At 57.4% G+C, this 18,519-nt stretch overlaps 1 protein-coding gene across 1 annotated transcript; it reads left to right on the forward strand.

The window, feature by feature from the left end:
* The first annotated feature begins 4,629 nt into the window (after window positions 1–4,629).
* Window positions 4,630–15,675, forward strand: LOC104256299 (ras-related and estrogen-regulated growth inhibitor). Its single transcript, XM_059825977.1, has 4 exons — window positions 4,630–4,726; window positions 12,730–12,786; window positions 14,312–14,385; window positions 15,054–15,675. The coding sequence occupies exons 1-4, from the start codon at window positions 4,630–4,632 to the stop codon at window positions 15,537–15,539; spliced, it is 714 nt and encodes a 237-aa protein (XP_059681960.1). The 3' UTR covers window positions 15,540–15,675.
* The last annotated feature ends 2,844 nt before the right edge of the window (window positions 15,676–18,519 follow it).

Here is an 18,519-nt window from a genome sequence, read left to right on the forward strand (position 1 = left end):
GCTGGTTTGGTGAGAGCTGCCCTTGGATGCGCGGGCAAGTGTATGCCGTTGTGTTCTCCAGCAAGAGCCCTCAGAGGTTTAGAGAAGGAGGTCAGCGAGGGTCAAAGGACAAAAGATCGGTTGTTGCCTAGGGCTCTGTTTCTTGAGCTTGATGGACTTTGCGTAAGGTCACCCCAGAACTGAAAGATGCCTTCTCCATGCTGAGAGCATCGACCATGAATCTCTTGTATGGTTTCTTCTCTGTAGGATAAGCCTGAGCCCTCCTTGCCTTCAGCCCACTTCCGTGAAACCTTGTTGGGCTCTATCATGTCTTTGAAACGCTTAACTGTGCCACGGCTGATCAAAACTAACCAAAGAGGGGACCTGGATGGGCAAAGGAGGACACTCACTCGCTAACTGCTAAAACCAGTCTAACAGGCCTGTTGAAAGAGTCCCAAAGTCCAGCCTGGGATCTTGTCACTTGCTAGACATCATAGCAGGGCCATTTAGATTTTCCTTGAGGGTAGATCTGTCTTTTTCCTTGGCACTGGACGAAAAAGATGAGACAGCATCATTTTCTCTGCTGCTGCTGAGAGACCTCTCAGTGGAACAGCTCTGCAAGGGGGAAGGTTGAGGGTTTGGGGTGTTTTGATGTTCTGAATATGTGCAACCAGAAACAACTCTGTGACTGTCTTTTTTTTTTTTTTTTTTGAGGAAGAGGGTGGTGAGCTCCAGTGTCTCAGCTGGGCCCTGCAGGCTTGTTCTCCCTGACGTTCTCATGCGGTTTCAGCTGAACGCAGTGCTGGGGCTCAGCTTTGGTCCTACCCACGCCATGGTGGTGCAACAAGAGCTACAAATCCATCGGTGGTTGGAGAGCTGAAGCTGTGACAAATCCAGGATTGGCTCTACAAAATGTTGTAGGAATGTGATGCAACACAGCTGATGAGAACTCATCGATTCCAGTTTGTTAGGAACAAAAAAAAAAAACTGGAAAGGGTAACATCCTGCAGACTTCATGCTTGGATATTGGTATCTATCAGTAGACCTCATCTAGCAGAGCTGTTAAATCCTTTTTCTGGTGTTTTATTCCCTAAGGAAGGGTGCATACGAAGATGGTTGGCTAGCACCATCCATTGGGGAGCTCACCGAACACCAGCCTGGTGCACGGATATTACTTAGACCTGGTTTAACAGCCGAGCTGATGGAGGAGCAAGGACCTAACCTCAACCCACCTAGCTCTTAGGGACACTTCAGCTAAGCTTAGCAAAGCTAAGAGTGGACTTAACCCAGTCCTCTGCTAGAAGCAGAGGTGAGTTTTAAGCACCTGCCACAGGTGAGGGGGCTCCTGGGTGCATTTACCACAAGTCGGGATGAACCCAGGCCAAAATATATACGGACTATACCCAGGGCACACAAGCGCAGGAGCTGTGCTACATAGCCCTGCTCCCTCGCACCGTAGTCATGACGGCTGCTGGTGGCAAGATGACCGACTTTCAATTTCCCAGCTGGAAACCCTCCGGCATGCTGCCCGTCTTTGGCTGAGCCAACCGGTGGCTCGTTCTCTGCCGTCAGAGTGGGAGATGTCTTTCACTAACCGTCGGCTCTCTGTTCCTCGCTCCATCTCACAGAGCTCAGCAGGATGCGCACACTTGCAGAGGGAGGAGAAAGGGCAGAACAGAGAGAAATCGCCGCAAGGCAGCGGGCTGAATGTGCTAAGTTAAAATAAAGCAGCCTTTCCTTACAAGCAGAACCCACGCTGGAGGCTCAGGGCTGCTCATCCGTGTTGGCACGTGCATCCCTCTCCCTCCCGACGGAGATGTGTGTGGGAACTGACGGACTACCGTGGCGAGGCCGAGAGTGGCGGTGGTTCAGCTTTGCAGAAGAAGGGCAGTGAAGTGATCTTCCCAAGGTGATACTGGAAGTCTGTGGCAGGGCTGGCACATGAATGCAGCTATGCTGATGCTGTGCTTCAATTTTAAGTCCATCCTTCTTGTATGCTTGTTCCTGCATCCCTGCAAATCCACGCCCTTTTAGTGCAAGCAAAATTAAGGCAGGTAGAGATGTATAGGTTGGGACTGCTCGGCTTCCAGCATGGCACAACAAGGCTGTGGTGCTAATTGCTTTGCCAAGAGGTGAGGGTAGCACACTCCTGCTGCGAGGGACTCTCACGCAAGAGGAATCTGAACAGCCCCTGGGAGCAGTGGAAATAGTTATTCTGGATTCCTCCAGCCAGGAATCTGCCGGCCCGTTCCTGCCTTCCAAAGCACAAGGGTTGATTTTCCATAAAATTTGACCATTTTTTGTCACGAAACTTGCAGGCAAAGAATTTTCGCTGCGGCTTCTCCCTCACTGTCAGATTTGGCTGAAATCGGGCAATGTATTCAAAAATGGTATTGAAGAAGACAGAGGACTTGATTGCAGACATCTCATTTCCTTAGGAAATCGGGCTAAAAATAGGAAAGGAACATAACGGAGACTTCTTTTTCTTGACACACACCCCCTTCCCCAGCTGGGAATCAGCTTTTGTCCTGAAATCGGAGGTTTATTGCTCTTGCTGTTGTCTTCTGGGCTCCAGATGTAGTCAAGCCGTGAAAGTGTCTCTTGTCAGCTTTGGAGAAGCGGTGCAGGAACACGGTTGTCACGAGTGGCTGATGCACAGAAAGACACACGTGGGGAAGCACATGCCAGCTTGTGATGGCAAGATGAATTTCCGGGTGAGATCTGCTTGCTCTCCACGCAGAGCCCTCCGGGCTCCCCCGGACAGTCCCTGTTTTATCCAGGGCGCCTCTCTCCAGCCAGAGCCTTGCCCCGGCAGCATTAGCAGCTACGGCTCTCCCGTAGGCGGCAGCAATGCTTTCGATAACCCTTCTCCCCGTTCAAGGTGAGACACTCACTTAAGTGCTGGTTGTGTGCTCATGTCTTCTGTAGGCATCAGTGATGTTTACTTTCGACACATGATACAGACTATAAATATCGTGCGGGTTTCATGTTACCTTGAGCACCGTCCAAGGTGACGCGGATGGTCTGTGCTCTGTTGCAAGCGAAGTCACACGAGATGCTCAGGCAGAGAGAACCCTGTGCCAGAGAAATGAGTAGAGCTTTCAGAAAAGAGACCAAGGGCCCCTCGCTACAAGAAGGACGTTGAGGTGCTGGAGCGTGTCCAGAGAAGGGCGATGGAGCTGGTGAGGGGTCTGGAGCACAAGTCTGATGAGGAGCGGCTGAGGGAGCTGGGGGTGTTCGGTCTGGAGAAGAGGAGGCTGAGGGGAGACCTCATCGCTCTCTACAACTGCCTGAAAGGGGGTTGTGGTGAGGTGGGTGTTGGTCTCTTCTCCCAAGTGACAAGTGACAGGACAAGAGGAGATGGCCTCAAGTTGTGCCAGGGGAGGTTCAGGCTGGATAGTAGGAAAAATGTCTTTCCTGAGAGAGTGGTGAAACACTGGAAGAGGCTGCCCAGGGAGGTGGTGGAGTCACCATCCCTGGAGGTGTTCAAGGAACATGTGGATGTGGCACTGCGGGACATGGTTTATTGGGTATGGTGGGGTTGGGTTGGTGGTTGGACTTGATGATCTTACAGGTCTTTTCCAACCTTAATGATTCTGTGAATCCCTAGCGCAGGCATTTCACTGCTCTGCACCCTTGCTCAGGTCTCTTCTGCTGGAGTTTGCAGTGCTGGTGTCATCCGTGCATCTGCGCCGCACGGGCAAGCTGCGTCCTGGAGTTTGCTGAAGACAGTCAAGACGTTGCAGGTCTTTTCCCTTCTTCCCAGCACTCCGTGCACCCTCAGCACACATCTGTGCCCACTCCAGCCGCTGCTCTGAGCAGTTACACGTTGCTCGTGCCCACGCTTGTATACGCACGTGCACACATAACCCCTTGCTCTTGGGTGCACCCTTACACTGTTACTTAGCAGCAGCCTTGCAACGCTGCTGCACCAAAACACGCGCGAAGTTTGGTTCCCGGCCTGGTGTGAAGTCTTAGCTCCTTGATATCGGTGGGGATTTAGTCGCTGATTTGTGCGGATCCAGGATTCGCTCCTTACCTTGCTCGTGGTCGAGACAAGGGCTGTGCCGCCGCCGGCCGGGTTTGGTGAGGGCCACGCTGCGCCTGAAAGGTGGGACGAGGGGAGAGGCGGGGGGCTAAGCCAACTTGCCTCGTCCTTATTACCCTGCCTCGCAGGCAGAAGTGGCCGAAGGTGACACCGTGGTTTCAGGCCGGGGTTCGGGGGACAGGCAGCACCCCGGCCTGTTTCCCGCTCCGGGGAGGTGCTGCGCCTCTGCCCCGCTCTTGCCCCGCCTGGCCCCCGTTCCGGCGAGCCGCTCTCCAGGCCAGCAGCCGCCCGTCGTTTGGCGACGGGTGCCGGCGGGAGCCCCCCGGGCTGACTGCGGGCGGCGAGTCCCGGCAGCGCTGCCCGAAGCGCCGCCCCGCCGGGCCGGGGCAGGGGCCGCCGCTGCCCCCGGGCCCGGGGCACCACCTCCGCGGGGAGGAGGAGGAGGAGGAGGAGGAGGTGGGCGCCGGCCGCGGACCGCCTGCCCCGGGCCCGGGGGCTGAGCCCGGCCCGGCCCTCGGGGCGGAGCCGGCGGTGCAGCGCCCGGCGGAGCGCGGAGCGCGGCGGAGCTCCGCGGGGCCCCGGCCCCGAGCCCCGGCCCCGGCATGAGCTTCCCGCGGCCCCTGCGCCGCTCCGTCAGCCTCAGCCCGGCCCGCAGCCTGCGCCTCGTCGTGCTGGGGCAGAGCGCCGTGGGCAAGACAGGTAGGACGGGGCTCCCCGGCGGCCCGCCGCCGCGCCTCCCTCCGCGGGAGCAGCGGGCGAGCCCCGCGGGGCCGGGCCGGGCCGGGCAGCGGGCGGGGGCCGCTGCGGAGGGCCGGGGTCGGGAGGGAGTTGCTCCGGGGCGGCGGCGGCACCGCCCGGGGGGACCCCCAGCCCGCTGCGGTGGGGGGCACCGAGCTGGGCTCCCCTGGGCTGCGGGCGCTTCGCCGCCGGGGCTCGGCCCGGGGGGTTCCGTGGCCAGGCGGTGCCCGGCTGCGCAGCGAGCCCGGGGCTGCGCGTCCCGCTGGGTGGTCGCTGCCCGTGGAGCTTTCGGGAGCGAAAGCCGAGCTCGGGTGTGCGCTTCACCCGGTGCTTGGAGTTTGCTGCTTTAGCCGAGGCTCGCAGAGCCTCGCGTTGCAGCGCTGCGGTTAGGTTTCCTTTAGGAAAACTCCCTTTCCCTGCACTTCGCTCAGCGCTCTCCTCTGCGGCTGCTGGGGTGGGGATTTGGGATGCTGAGCCGGCGGCACCTGAGCTCTCTCCTTCACTCCCACTCCAGCCCGGGGATCATCCTTCCACCCCTTCCCGCTCCGCTGTCCCGGGCTGCGAGCACCCAGGGGCGAAGGCGGCCTCCGCTCCATTTCTGCACGGCACCCAGTGTGCCAGGAGCAGGGTCAAGAGGTGCCGGCCGCTGGCAAGGAAAGGTGCGTGTCCGCGTGGGGCCACGGTGTTTTTATTGCTGCGCGGCAGGGGAGCAGCAATCCACGCAGAGCTTGCGGGGGACACAGCCGGGGCCGCCGTGTCCTTGGGGACGGGGCAACGTCCCGCTGGCTTGCCGCTCCGGAAGAGGCATAACCTTTAAATACGCTGCAGCGGTGGCACCTCCGCCTGGCTCGCAGCCAGCAGCTTCGGCTGTTGGTGCTGTTGAAGTTGCGTTTCCATATACAGTAACCGGCGAGCCTCTTGCCTGGCATTAGGGAAAAATCATGATTTCCCTGATTATATTAAAGAAGGCAACTCCCAGACTCGATTAGCAGCCCAACACCAGGGAGCAGGAGCACGGGAACGGGGCTCAGCTCCGGGCGTACCCAGAGCCCCGGGGGGCATGTGCGGTGTTTGGCCTCGAAGTCCCTGCAAGCAGATGGAGCCGCGAGCGATGGCTGTACAAAGCGTACGAAGCACTTTGGCTCACCCCCCACCCCGGCCTGAACATAGGTGCTTCCCCTGCCAGCGTTAATCCCACCCGGGGCGGAGCGGGCGCCTGGGAGCTTTGGGCCCCTCCTGTGGGCAAGCGAGAGGCCGTTGTGCCTCCTCCATAGGGTCGGATCATGCCGAGGGTCTTTAAAGGTTCCTCCAGCCAGGTTTGGCGCCGGCACCCTCCTCGCTGGCTGCCCTGGCAGGGCTGGGGGTCGTGCGGGGCTGATCTGCAGGGTCTGCTTCGTGTTGGCTCAGCTCCGTGGGTGCCTGCACCTTCATGCCCTTCAGCAGGGCTTTTTTGCCATCCTCTTGGGCTGAGACGGTAACACAGGCCATGAAATCAGGGCAGAGGCAGGCAATCAATACCTGGCTCGTGCAGAGGAGAGCCAGAGCGTGCCAGGAACCTGGAGCAGCTCCCGGGAACAGCAGGCATGAGATCCCCCGGGGGCTGGCAGCCGCCCTGACGCAGGGCTCTCCCTGTCCCTGTCCCCTTGGGTGCTGTCCTGCACGTCCTCTCCTGCAAAGGGACAGTGTGTCATCTTCCCTGGGTGCTGTGCCAGAGCTGCTGGGTGCTGCTGCCCGCGAGCCCCTGCGCCAGACAGAGCCGGGGGCGAGGAAACCTCTAAGTGCTTTCCCCTGCTTGGCGGGGCGCTTAATACCCTGGGTAATGGACTGTGAGCATCTGGCCTGAGGGACCCGCGTGTGAAATGGGTGGAAGGACTCAAAAGCATCGGCATCGTCACTGGAGCTCCCACGGGGCTGGGGAGGACGGGCTGCGGGAGGCGGCTGGTCCCCAGGGCAGGGGAGAGACGGCTGCCTGAGCTGGCCGGGAGAAGAGGGGGTGCAATGCGTGGGGATCCCCCGTTTTGGGGAGGGGAAGCAGGGGAGGGTGAAGATGGGTTTCATCCGAACCCATCCCTGAGCCGCCAAGCTCCCGGTTCTGGCAGGATGCGAGTGGACCCCACGCCGCAGCATCGCACGGGCGAGCTGTTGGCATCTGCCCCCTTGGGAAGCAGAAGCCAGGTTGGGAGAGCTGAGGGGGCCGCGGCGTGCGAACAATCAAAAGGGTAATTAAAAGCCAGACAGCTGCAAAAGGGAGGAAAAAAACCTCAGTTCTCAGCAAGAGTTTGATTCTTTAGAGCAGTTTTGAAATCTTCAAGACCTGGTGATCCGAGGTCCCAGATCCTCCGAGCGGGATGGGTTTGGGTGCAGACCCGTGGCTGAACCCTGTCAGTAGTTTAAAGATTTATCCTGGGCTGCGTAAATCACCTGCAGGAGGTTGTAAATCCAGCCCAGCCAGAGCTTGCATTATCTTCTGTCTTCTGCTGTTGATGCTAGCCAGTGTAAACTTTGCCATACTTCAGAGGGAAGCTCTGCTTACAAAACACGAACCGAAGACGAATTGATGCTGTAAGCCGTTACGCTCGCAAGACAGATGTGTTATGCAGCAGCATAAACAGAGCAGCACGTGGGCGCGCAGGGCTCGATGCGATCCTGGAGGTACCCAGCCTGTCCCCGCCATGGCAGGTTAATCGCGCATCGAAACATTCCGTAGTCATTCCTAGAGACCAAATTGAATATAAAATTAACCCTTTCAGCTTTGGGGCTCTCCAAGGAGAGCCCTTTCTGAGATTACTTATGTTCAAGATGGGGAAAAAAAATTCCTTATAAGGCTGCGTGGATGTGCTGACGCCTCGCTGCCTGCGTCCACTTCTTCCGATTGGCAGCTTCGCTTGTGTTCTTGCGCTCCAGCCAATTTTTAATCAATTTAATTGGGTCCTCTTCCTCGCACAACACCATGCGCTCCGGCTTTGGGTGGCTGTCTAACGTATGACACAGAATCAGGTGCTTTCTGGAAATTGAGCCTGACTTGTCTCGCTCTCCCCCTGATAATTTGGTTGCCTCTTTGAAGATGCTGATACCTGCCTCCTGCGGGATCCTTGGTTATCTCTGCAGAGCAATTTTGCTGAATTACAGGCTTGTTCCATCAAATCCCTTTTCTGGCGGGCAGGGTTTAAAACCCAGAGGCGGCTTGGAAGGTGCGAGGATGGTGAATGCCCCAAGCAGGAGCCAGGCAGGTGTAGGAGGGCAGGAGAAGCTGCTCGGGGCAGAGATGCTGGGGCTGAAGAAGCAGAAAGCCCAGCTCAGGTGGGAAGCCACGTTCCGGGGGTGAACACACAGATCCCGGCCGGCGCGGTGTGGGTGTACGCTCCCCAAGACATGGGGGACATTTGCTGATGGCCAGCTGGGACAAACTGCCCCTGAATTTGCATGGGGAAGGCAAGCTTGGTGCGGGAGTGCGTCAGCCCTGCTTGGTGTTAGCTTTTCATCAACATCTGGTGTTTCTGAGGGGGTTTAATGCCATTTCCTGGGCTTGGTGAGGTTTGTTCTCCCTTCACACTCCTGCTCTGTTTCCTTCCTCCTGCTGCGCTGACGCCTGGTGTGCAGCTTCCCCATCCTGTCCCTCCTGGGCTCTGCACTCCTGCCTTGCTCTCGCTGTTTTTTTCCCCATTCCCACTCATTTCCAACCAATTTCACTTTCCACTCCTGTCGCCTTTCCAAGCCAGCTCTCAGCCTCTCCGCCGCCTTTTGCTCCCGTCCCTGCACAGCCGGTCCATACCCATTACCGTCATTAACACCTTGAAGGGCTTAAGCATCGCTTCCATTAGCCGTGCTCCTGTGCCCCCTTCAGCCTCCGAACCATGGTTTCTCTGTCTGTGCCAGAAAATCACACCCAGGCATCGACGGTGCATTTTCGAAGCAGCTGCGTTGGAAAGATGTTACGTACAAAAGGCCACGGGGAGGGTTTTGCTTTGAACCGGCATATCTGCAGCATCAGGCGCGTGGATCAGCTCCTGGGCACCAAGGCAGCCTGGAACATCGTTTGAATTAGCATAGACCTCGAGGACCAAGCACGAAGATTAGTTGTGTTGTCTCACTCTTTCCAAAGGCAAAGAGCAAGACATTTCTGAAACATCTGAGAGGGTGTTTGCGCTGCTGCTGACTTTTCTCCCTGACACGCAGCTCTGTAGGGAAGATCTGAGGGCGAGAGGAAAGCTCGCTCGCTCTGCGAGGGTGGAGAGCTGCTTTTGGAGATGCTAGCACTTTCCAAGTCCACCCTGTTGCATCCTAAAGGCAATTCCCTGCTGAAAGATATTCCGGAGGGTGGGGATGGAGATGACGGCGAGTAGAAAAAGAAGCCTTTGGCTTGGCCAGGGGGTCCTTTGCCAGCAGAAGGGATCTCAGGCGATGCAGCTGGTCACCTGCGGCAATCTCTTTTCAAGACTGGTCACTTCTCCCACTGATGTGAAAGCTCCTCCGGCACCGGGGAGTTTCAGAGACTGGATGTTGCACCGCCTCCTTTGATGTTTTCTGAGCAGAGGAGGTGTAACGCTGGAACCTCCCGTTGCGTTTGCTCCATTGCTTTTTCAGCTTCACGACCCAGAACCAGGTTCCCACAGTGCTGCCGTTACGGGGCTGCTCCCGAATTATCCTCCGGTGGCTGGAGCTGCGGAGTTTCTCCTCGGCCTGAGCCGAGGTGCAAACTGCAGCCCTGGCGTGCAGACACATCCCCAACCCGCCTCCTCTGCGCGGCCGCCGGTCTCTGCCAAATCACCACCACCCGGTAATTATCCCATCCCGGACGAGACGACCCATTTTAGTGGGCCACCGCAGGCTCTGTACGTCTCGCCCTGTGCGTGGCCGAACAGCACCTCGGCTTTGCTCTCATTCCTCCTTCCCTGTGAAAGCTCGCTCCCTGCAATTGCATTCTCCAAGCCACGGTTTTCCCTTGCCGGGCAAAGGAGTTCTCTTGCCCTGGCGTAGCCTTGGAGGCAAGTTCTCTGCTGCTGGTAAGTTGATGGCAACCGAGCACCACCCCGCTCCTCCTCGCCTCTCCACTATCTCCCCTTCAGCCCGAGCATCACTGCCTCCTCGCAGCTCTCCCAGGGCTTTTTATGGAGTGCTTGAGGCTGCATGTGTGAAAAGTCAAGTAAAAAGTATGTCGGCTTTGCTTCAAAGCAAAACCACATCTCTGGCCAGCTCTTCAGCACCCTGTTCCTGCATCTGCCCTTGGGATGCTGCTAGCCTCGCCGTGCTCTCCCTGAAATGAAGCCGGCTTGGTAGCATCTCACCGACAGCTTGGTAGCAACTCACCTGCTTCTGCCCATTTTCACGAGCGCCAGTCTCCTCTTGTCACCCCCCCCGTGCCATCCAGGGTGCTGGCATGGGGACCGCGATGGTCCTGCCGTGGCCCCGGGGGCTGTTGCGGTGCCGGGGAGGCTTCCCCGTGTGCCGGCGCTGGAGCAGGGGACTGTGATAAAACCCAGCACTTACCAGGGCAGGGACGGATGCGTTTTTGTGGCCCTTTGGCCACGTCGGGGACATGTAGCAAAGCTTGGTGCTCTGTTAGCTCTGGCTGCCTCCCAGCCCCGTTCAGACCAGCAGGATTTTCGGCACCTCCAGATTGCTTCGTTACTTAGAAAGCCTTTGCTTTTTCCCCACATTTCCCATTCCTGGCCATTTGCCAGCTGAGCCTCAGCTCTGTCTGCTGTCCCCATTGCTGGAAATACCCATCTAGAGGCCTTCCACAATGGCAAAGCTTTTGCTACCCCTTATGGAAAAATATAAGGAGTCTCTTTGATTATTTTTTTTGCAGTCCCCAGAGAGCTTGCCCACCTCGAACAAGCCCGTGCTCTGGAGCCAAGGTCTGTCTCCTTCAGCCTGGATGGATGGAGAGAGATGATGAGAGGCAGTACTTTTCCCCAGCGAGGAGAAAGCCCTTGCCATGTTTGATGGAGCTATCAGGCAAGCCTCCAGCATCAGCAGACCTCCACCCAGCCCGGCATTAGAGCGTAATTTGGGCTTTGCATCTCCCGGTCTCTGGTGCAGGGAGATGTGGTAATCGGATCAGAGGGGTTTAATTGCCCGCGCTGCCGTGCTGCGGCTGTTCCTGCCTTTCCTTGCCCTTGCAAGGAGGAGAAATCGGGCCAAACGATTTGATCTCCATGTTGATGCTGTGCCAGCAGATGGAAGGGGCAGGGGAGTTTTTGCGGCGGGGGGTTGCTTTGTCCCCCTACATGCCAGAGAGCTGCGGGGGAGCAGGACTCCTTGCAAAGATGAAACAGTCAACGGTCCCCGCTTGTGCCCGGCATCCCGGTACTGGGAACGTGAATTCCCAGGTGCAGGCATGGCAGGAAGGTGATGTGTCCACCCAGGGGTGGGCTGGTCCTCGGGCCATCTGCTCTGCTCTTGCTCCCTCAGCTCCTAATGCTGCCGGGTGCCTTTCCAGGGCTGGTTTTGCTGCAACACATGGCCGGTGTGTAAGGGGGGACCTCCCGGTTTGCCATGCCCAGCGTTCCTCCGACTTTGGCCTTTTGATGAATTTCATGAGATTTGGTGCCAACGGTCTTCCTTTCTCCGCATGGTGTGCCTGGGTCAGGTTAAACAAACAGCGCTGAAATTCATGAGACCCATCCAAGCAGTTATACCGTCACCGCTGGTGATATAAAGGGAGAGCCTGCCCCAGCACCGACTTGCCCCCACGTTGAGCTCGCCGTTGGAAAGCGGTTGGCTGGAGGCCACCGAGGGGATCGCTCACCCGGCATAAAACTTAAGCACGTGCATAAATCTTTGCAGGATCAAGGCCAGAAAATGCAATTTATCAACCCCGACCATGCAGGAAAGTGAATTCCACGTGCGAGGAGCCGCCTTTCGCCTGCACGTCTGGGTGCGTTCGCGGGGTGCGGCTCTGCCTGGAATTTGCCTGCTGCTTTGCCTGCTGCCGTCTGCCGAGCACGGTGAAATGCCTGCGGTTTTGGCTGCGTCCTGCGGAACCCGACCACCTCTCGCTGCTGCTTTTGGGGCTCCCGAGCTGCCACGTCCACGTGACCTGGAAGGACGTTTCTGACAGCAGCAGCGCAGGAGAGGTTGCTGTGCTCTGGCAAGGTGGGAGATTGGGTTAGCCAATCTCGGGGGGGCCGTCGGTGCTTTCCGTTGCCATTGGGCTGCGTTTCATTGACGTGACGGGTGTTTTGCCACTGACAACAAGCAGGCAGCTTTGGGCAGAGGTGCCTGGTGTGTCGCTCATGGAGCTGGGCAGAGACCTCTTCCTCCGCCTGGGGCATCCCATCACGCGGTGGGTTTCAGTCCTCGATGCAAAAGTTTGCAAAGAACGTACAAAAACCATCTAGCCTTTTCCCGGGGCTGCAATGAGATTATTTTGAGATGCCTAATGTCTGCGAGCTCTGGAAATGTTTTAGGCTGCCTAGGAGAGGTGAGGTGCGAGCTGTCAGCCTGGGTGGGCTCCGCCCCGTCCTGATGTGCTTTTCCCACGTTGTACATGGGGTAAAGCAAGGCAGAGAACAGCCTGCACGGGGCTGTGCCGTCATCCGAGGACTTTGGGGGGAGAAAAGAGGGCTTGTAACAATCTTGGTCCAAGGCATCCACCTGGGCAACCGTGATCCTTTCCCAGTCTGCTTCACCCTCACCTTTTGCCACCAACATCTGGCAATTTGCTGCTTTATTGTAGTCTTCTGTGGTCATCATAGGGCAGCCCCGGCCAGCACGCAGCAGTCACCCAGCCTGTTTGGGTGCCTTCGAAGACACTTTCCCCAGCCCCGCAATAACCTGGTCCTCGTGAGGCCGGGTTTGCAGCATCGCTGCTGGGATGTCTTCTCCTGGTGCCCACACAGGCGCTTTCCCGTGAGGCTGGGGCAGGTCCTTGCTCCATCCCTCCCGCCTCACTCAGCCGATGTTTCTCTGCAGTTTGATCTGACAACTATAACTGGGTTTCTTGTGTTTTTTCTTTACAGCATTGACCGTAAGATTCATCACCAGGAGATTCATTGGAGACTACGACCCAACCCTAGGTAGGTGAAGTCCTCTTTCTTGTTGCTTTCGCTGCTGCCACTGGTTCGGCCTGGGGACTCCGGTGCACCCAGCACTGCTCCCAGCAGAGCGGACTCTGCTCCCAAACTCACCATATTCGCTCCTCTTCCTCCTCGACCAGGCTGGCAGCGGTCGGAGCCACCAGCCATCATGGCACCTCCCTGGCTCTTGCATCCCTGTTTCCTTTTATGTTGTTTTGTTAGGCAAAATCTGTTGGGGCGAGCAGTCGGCATGGCACAAGGAAGCACAGCGCGCTTAGTCATCCTCGAGCAATTTGCTGGGAGGTGGCTTTTAAGGGGAAGGCGGTATCTAAGCCACTGGAGCAGTGGCTAGTGCTTTCCTGTCTTCCAGGGGGTTTTTTTGCATTTGGGTTTGAGGGTTTTTGGGCACTGAAGTCATGTCCCTGCCAAAGTATCCCAGAAATGACCGGTTGCTGGCTGTGTATCCTTCTGCCTAACCCCTGCTGTCAACCGCTGGGCTGGGAAATTTGGGAAGTCTCTGTGTTGCTCTAACCCAGCTGGTTCACACGGGACCCAAGGGAAAGGCTTGGTTTGAAAAACAACCCTGCCATTGCCCTGTCTGTCCTTTACGTCCCCGCTCCCCGCTTGTTATGGTGAGTGATGCCTTTTTTCTCCGGAGTGCAATTTGGTTTTCCTCTCTGCCTGCTGCTTCTTCCTCCAGTTGGGCTCGCTCCATATGGTGTGATAAAATGCAGAGGCCATACGGTGAGTGTACCTGGTGCTTCCCCGTGTTGGAGGAGGGGGAAGGTGCCTGGTTTATCCCATAGACGGCCAAGCCGAGCGGGTTTCTGCCCGTCGGGCGGTGGCACACGGACCCCGGCGTGACCGAGGTGCTCCGTCTGCACAGAGCGAGGTGTCCCATCGAGCATGCTGCGCCCAGAGCCGTTGCTAAGCAGAGTGCCGGCTGGTTTTATGTCCTGATGATATTAGCGAAGCTCGAAGTGGTTTTTGTGCTGGAAGAGCTGCCCAGATGCACGCCTCGCAGCTGCTTTTATTGCTTGGTTAGAAAGGAGCCGCTCCCCCGCTGCTTCGGAATAGGAGTTCAACGCCGGCTCGGCAAAGGACTGGGTTAGGAGCATGAGCAGCATCTCAAAACAAAACGCAGCTTTTCATACCCTCCCGCTGAGCCCCTCTTCCTTTGCAGAAGCATCACTCCATGACCCCCTTTTGCTCCAACGCTTCGGTCACCGTTGCCCTTTTAATTCCAGCAAGGCAAAAGCCGGCCGGGTGCGGGCTGGGGGTCTCCGCTGCCCGTCGGAGAGACGCTGGGCTCGATGCTGTGGGCGCATGGCTGCCCTTCCCAGGCACGTGGAGACAGGCTGAGGACCAGTTCAAGATGTGGACTCGAAAGGGAGGGCACGTGGGCTGTAGGTTGCAGCAGGTGAAAATCGACTTCTCCAGCACGGCTTGCATCGAGGCCGCCTGGGTTGTCATTTGCTACCCGGGGGCTTCTCTCACACGCGCTTTTCTGTCTGTCCTCCTCCAGAAATGATTTACAGACACATGGCTGTCATCGACGGGGAGATGGTGCACTTTGAGATCCTCGATACGGCAGGACAGGTGAGCTCACGCCGTTTCATTGCTGTCTGACCCTGGAAAACATCATCGGGGAAGTGTGACTTGCTGTTGAAGGCAATCCCTGCTCTTCCACCAGCTTTAATCTGTTGTATCTGAAATATTGATCAAGATGTGTTTATCTCGGAAAAAGGATGTTTTGGAGAATTCATGTCTCCCTAACATCAATTACAGTGTGGCTTCAGCTAAATACTTCCCCATTCCCCTTACTGGTGTGCAGCGCAGCTCTGCTCACCGCGTCGGTGGAGTGTCCTGACGGCAGGGAGACAGCTCAAGGGTGCAGGAGGGTGCGGGGTCAAAAGAGCCACCAAGCACCAGGATTGCTGGCGATGGAGAGCGCGGCACTGGCTTCCCATCTAGCAACAGCCCTGCCTCTGCGTACCCGCTTCAGCAGCACTAACTCTCCCCTCGTCCGCATCGGGACGGGGCTGATTGCTGTCTCCATCTGTCATCTTGCCCATCCCATCAAAGTCCTGCCCTGGGCTACCTGTGTTGCTTTGCACGCCACTGCCTTGTGCAAGCCCAGAGCCAAAAACCTTCAGGGAGATGGTGAGGGGCCCCCTTGGGAGGTTTTCTAGGTTGCAACCAGCAGTGTTGGTATTTAGGAGATGTTGGGGCTTCTGGTGTTAATATGAGCTTGTCTGCCCCGGCAGGAGGAGGATTCCCTGCAGATAGAGGAGAAGATCAAATGGGGCGATGGCTTCGCTGTGGTCTACTCGGTGACGGACAGGTGCAGCTTTGACGAGGTCATGCGGCTGTGTTTCCTCATCAACCACATCCACTCCAGCCCCAAGCGGAGCAGCGGGAGCGAGCAGCCCCCCGTGGTCATCGTGGGCAACAAGAAGGACTTGCAGTTCGACAGGATGGTGTCCACGGAGGACGGTGAAAACCTCTCCAAAGCCTTGAAGCTTCCTTTCTACGAGATCTCCACCCGGGACAGCTATGAAGAGACCGTGGTGGTGTTCAACACCCTCTACCATGAGCTCATGAGACAGGGGCATTTCTCCCCGGGCTCCTTCAAGAGGAGGACAGTGTCAAAGCTGATGGAGAAGATCCCCAAGATGCAAGCCAGCTCCACCTTGAACTCAGCGGGCCGGAGCCTCAGCTTTAACTCCTTCAGGGACTACATCCCCGAGTGAGCGTCCCCGGTGTGGAGGCAAGAGCGACGGCCAAGCCGGGACCGAGGGACAGGTTATCCTGCTGCGAGGGCACCCGCTGCTTCAGCGCCCGGGGTTGAGGGGCAGCTCATGGGGCTGTGCCGGCTCCCAGGAGGGGAAGGTTACGAGGTGGGGAGGGTGGGATTGGGGTCCAACAGCCTTTTAAAGCCCATAGGCTTTTACAAATGGGCTTTGCATCGGCAGGGAAGATGTTCTTCATCCATCTTACCCCTTCTCTCCCTCTTCTTCCTCCTGCATGGCTGAAGTCAGTAGCGAAGGTGGTTCCTGGTGACTTCAGTGGTGTTGGGTCAACCCTTGGAGGCTCAGAAGTGGTTTGGCGGGGATCAGACCCAGCAGACACGTCTGTATGGGTTTTCCCGCCCCACTACGAAAGCTTGCTGGGTCTGTTTGTGCCCCGAAGCATGCACCCACAATGCCGGGGTGACCCCGAGGGTCGTCCTGGCTCCTGGGCTGTCGTCAGCCATCCCTGTCCTGGGGAAAACGGCCATTGCTTCTGCTGCTCAGTGTTGCTGGTGGGTAAAATCCCTTGTGTTTAGTGGTGGCTGCTCAAAACCTTTCCAGCCTGGCTGGCTGCTCCAGGGGGGTGGTTGCTGCCCACACCGCCCCTCGGTGCCCCCAAGCCGCCTGCCACGTGGGTTGGTGGGCGGCGGAGGGCTGTGTCCCGCTCTGTCTCCGCTGTGGCCCTCCCCAGAGAGCCAGGCCAGTTGGTTTGCCCATCTGCAACCACCAGCGTCCGTCTGTCGGAGCCCGGGGCTGCGTTTCCATCCCGGTTTTCCCCTGGGTTTGTGAACTGAAGCGGCTCGCAGAGGGGCAGACCCCCAGGTCCCCCCACCTGCAGAGGAGCTGCAGGGCCCCAGCTCTGCTGGAACCCTTCTCTGTCCCCGACTGCTCACGGGCTGGCACCAAGAGCACGTTTAAAAGCAAAACGGAGATCTGTTTACAGTGGGGGGACAAAGCGCCTGTTAATCCCTGGCTTTTCTAAAAAAACGTTTTTTAACATTTCAGGCTGCTTGGTGTGTTATCCTTTAATAACACTGTAAATAAAATCCTGGGCAAAGGGCAGCGAAGGCGGCAGATGTTGCTGCTCCAGCTCAGGCTGAAGGCACCGCGTGCTCGGTGCTTTGCTGGGGTTTCTGCCTTCACCGAGTCTGCCCCTTATTTTATGTCTCCATCTCGCTCGGGCAGCCCATCTCCAAGAGGAGGCGAATCAAACAGACTGCATTTCTGATGTACGTTGAAACCTTAGGCTAAGATCACGCTTCTCCATCCTAGAGGAACAGTATTCCCCGGGCAGCTTCTCCGGTTAATAGCTTTGCCCTGCGACTCTGCTGAGCGTAGCACGGGCAAAACTGCTGGGTGGCAATTTGAAGCATGGATGCAACGGAGCCGATACCGGGAGGTGCAAATGATGCTCCTTGCAGGGACCCGTGGTCTGCTTATTACTTGCCCTGTCCCCAAAGGGAAAATCACTGTGGCCTGAGAATTTGTCTTTTTGCACAGAGACGGGGCAGCAAAGGCGTGGAAAGGAGCAGGGCTTGCAGCTAGCAGAATCTTCTCCCTGTGGCATCATTTCTCTCCCTCCCTGCCGCCTGATGCAGAGCGCTGCGTTGCTGTTTGAGGTGAATGTGCTGGAAGACCTGCGGAGTAACATGCCCGTGTCCCCCCCCATAGCGACCTATCGTATTGTCTGCTGCTGCGTCCTGTGACAATAAAAGCCGAGTCAGCAACTGCCTGCGATGCTCTTGTGCCTGCGAGCGTGGGGACGGGGTTATTCTGTCGTGCTGTTTCCCTTACAGGGAGACCGTAGCAAAGGGGTGCACGGTGGGAAATACACCCTTTAAAATAGGGCCAGGCATCTCCCTTACCTTCTGCCCAAGCCCCAGCACCACGTGCCTTCCTGGCTCCCTCCGCCTCCCAGCAGTGGGGAAAAGGCAGGCAGAGGTGTGAGCCCGGGGAGCGTATACAGTGGGGCTTCCTCCGGAGCATCGCAGCCTGGGGAAACCGCTTATCCCACCTCCCCTCCCTGCTACAAAGCCCGCACGGACACCCCTTCCCCTCTTACAGCTCCCAAAGACGTTTCCTGGGGCTGCTTGCGTCTAGCCAAGAACTTTCTCTCCAAGGGTTTCATTAAATCCCACCTTTGTTCATATACCCCCGTCCCTCCTGTGGGGTGAAAACAAACCCTGCCGAGGGGCCAGGCCAAGAGGGTAATTTGGGGCTTCTCCTTTCCAGCATCTTAATTAAAATCCTGAATGCCAGTAGTGGGAAATGCCGCCGGGGGCTGCTGGTTCGCTCACGGCTCTGTGTACAGCGACAGCAAAACTGGGGGCTTTAAAGCCTTGGGGAGCTGGCCAAGGGGAAGCGAGGGCAGGGGTTTTTTGTTTGTTTTAATTTTAGGGTTTTTTATGGCATTCCCAAGCGAGCTGAACACTGCGAGCTGGGCTTGGGGTTTTGTGGTCTGGCAGCCAGAGCGGGTGTTTGCTGCCCGGCTGCTCGGGGCTGGCTGGAAAAGAGCCGCTTTCGGGAGGCGCTGAGCCGACGGCCGTGCAGCAGGGACCCGGGTCAGCCGAGAGCCAGCCCGACCACGAAGCCGCTGGGATGGGGAGAGAGGAGCCCGGTAGCTAGAAAGATGCAGCATTCAGCCTCGCTCGCCGACCCCAAACCCAGCAGCTCAGGGACACAATGACAACCCAGCTCAAGAGGGATTAAACACCCATTGGGGTGCTGGATGTCTGGTTGAGCCTTTCACCATGCCACAGAGGTTTTGGGTGTCTTCGAGCATGTTGCTTAAGTTCCTGATGTCCCCAAGACTTGTCCAAGGGACCGTATTTCCTTGCTGCTCAAGCTGCAGGTTGGTGCAATGCCGAGCATGGCAGAAACCCACATTATTCAGCATGAATTATTCAAAATGATGAACGAGAGAGGACCAGCTTGCGAGCAG

The sequence above is a fragment of the Gavia stellata genome, chromosome 17 (assembly GCF_030936135.1).
Source record: "Gavia stellata isolate bGavSte3 chromosome 17, bGavSte3.hap2, whole genome shotgun sequence".
In the NCBI taxonomy this organism is placed as follows: domain Eukaryota; kingdom Metazoa; phylum Chordata; class Aves; order Gaviiformes; family Gaviidae; genus Gavia; species Gavia stellata.

Excerpts from the sequence above, each read along its gene's own strand:
- LOC104256299 (XM_059825977.1), top strand. The coding sequence starts at position 4,630 with ATGAGCTTCCCGCGGCCCCTGCGCCGCTCCGTCAGCCTCAGCCCGGCC. Across the intron at positions 12,787-14,311 it reads AGACTACGACCCAACCCTAG|AAATGATTTACAGACACATG; the intron begins GTAGGTGAAGTC and ends GTCCTCCTCCAG. Across the intron at positions 14,386-15,053 it reads TCCTCGATACGGCAGGACAG|GAGGAGGATTCCCTGCAGAT; the intron begins GTGAGCTCACGC and ends CTGCCCCGGCAG.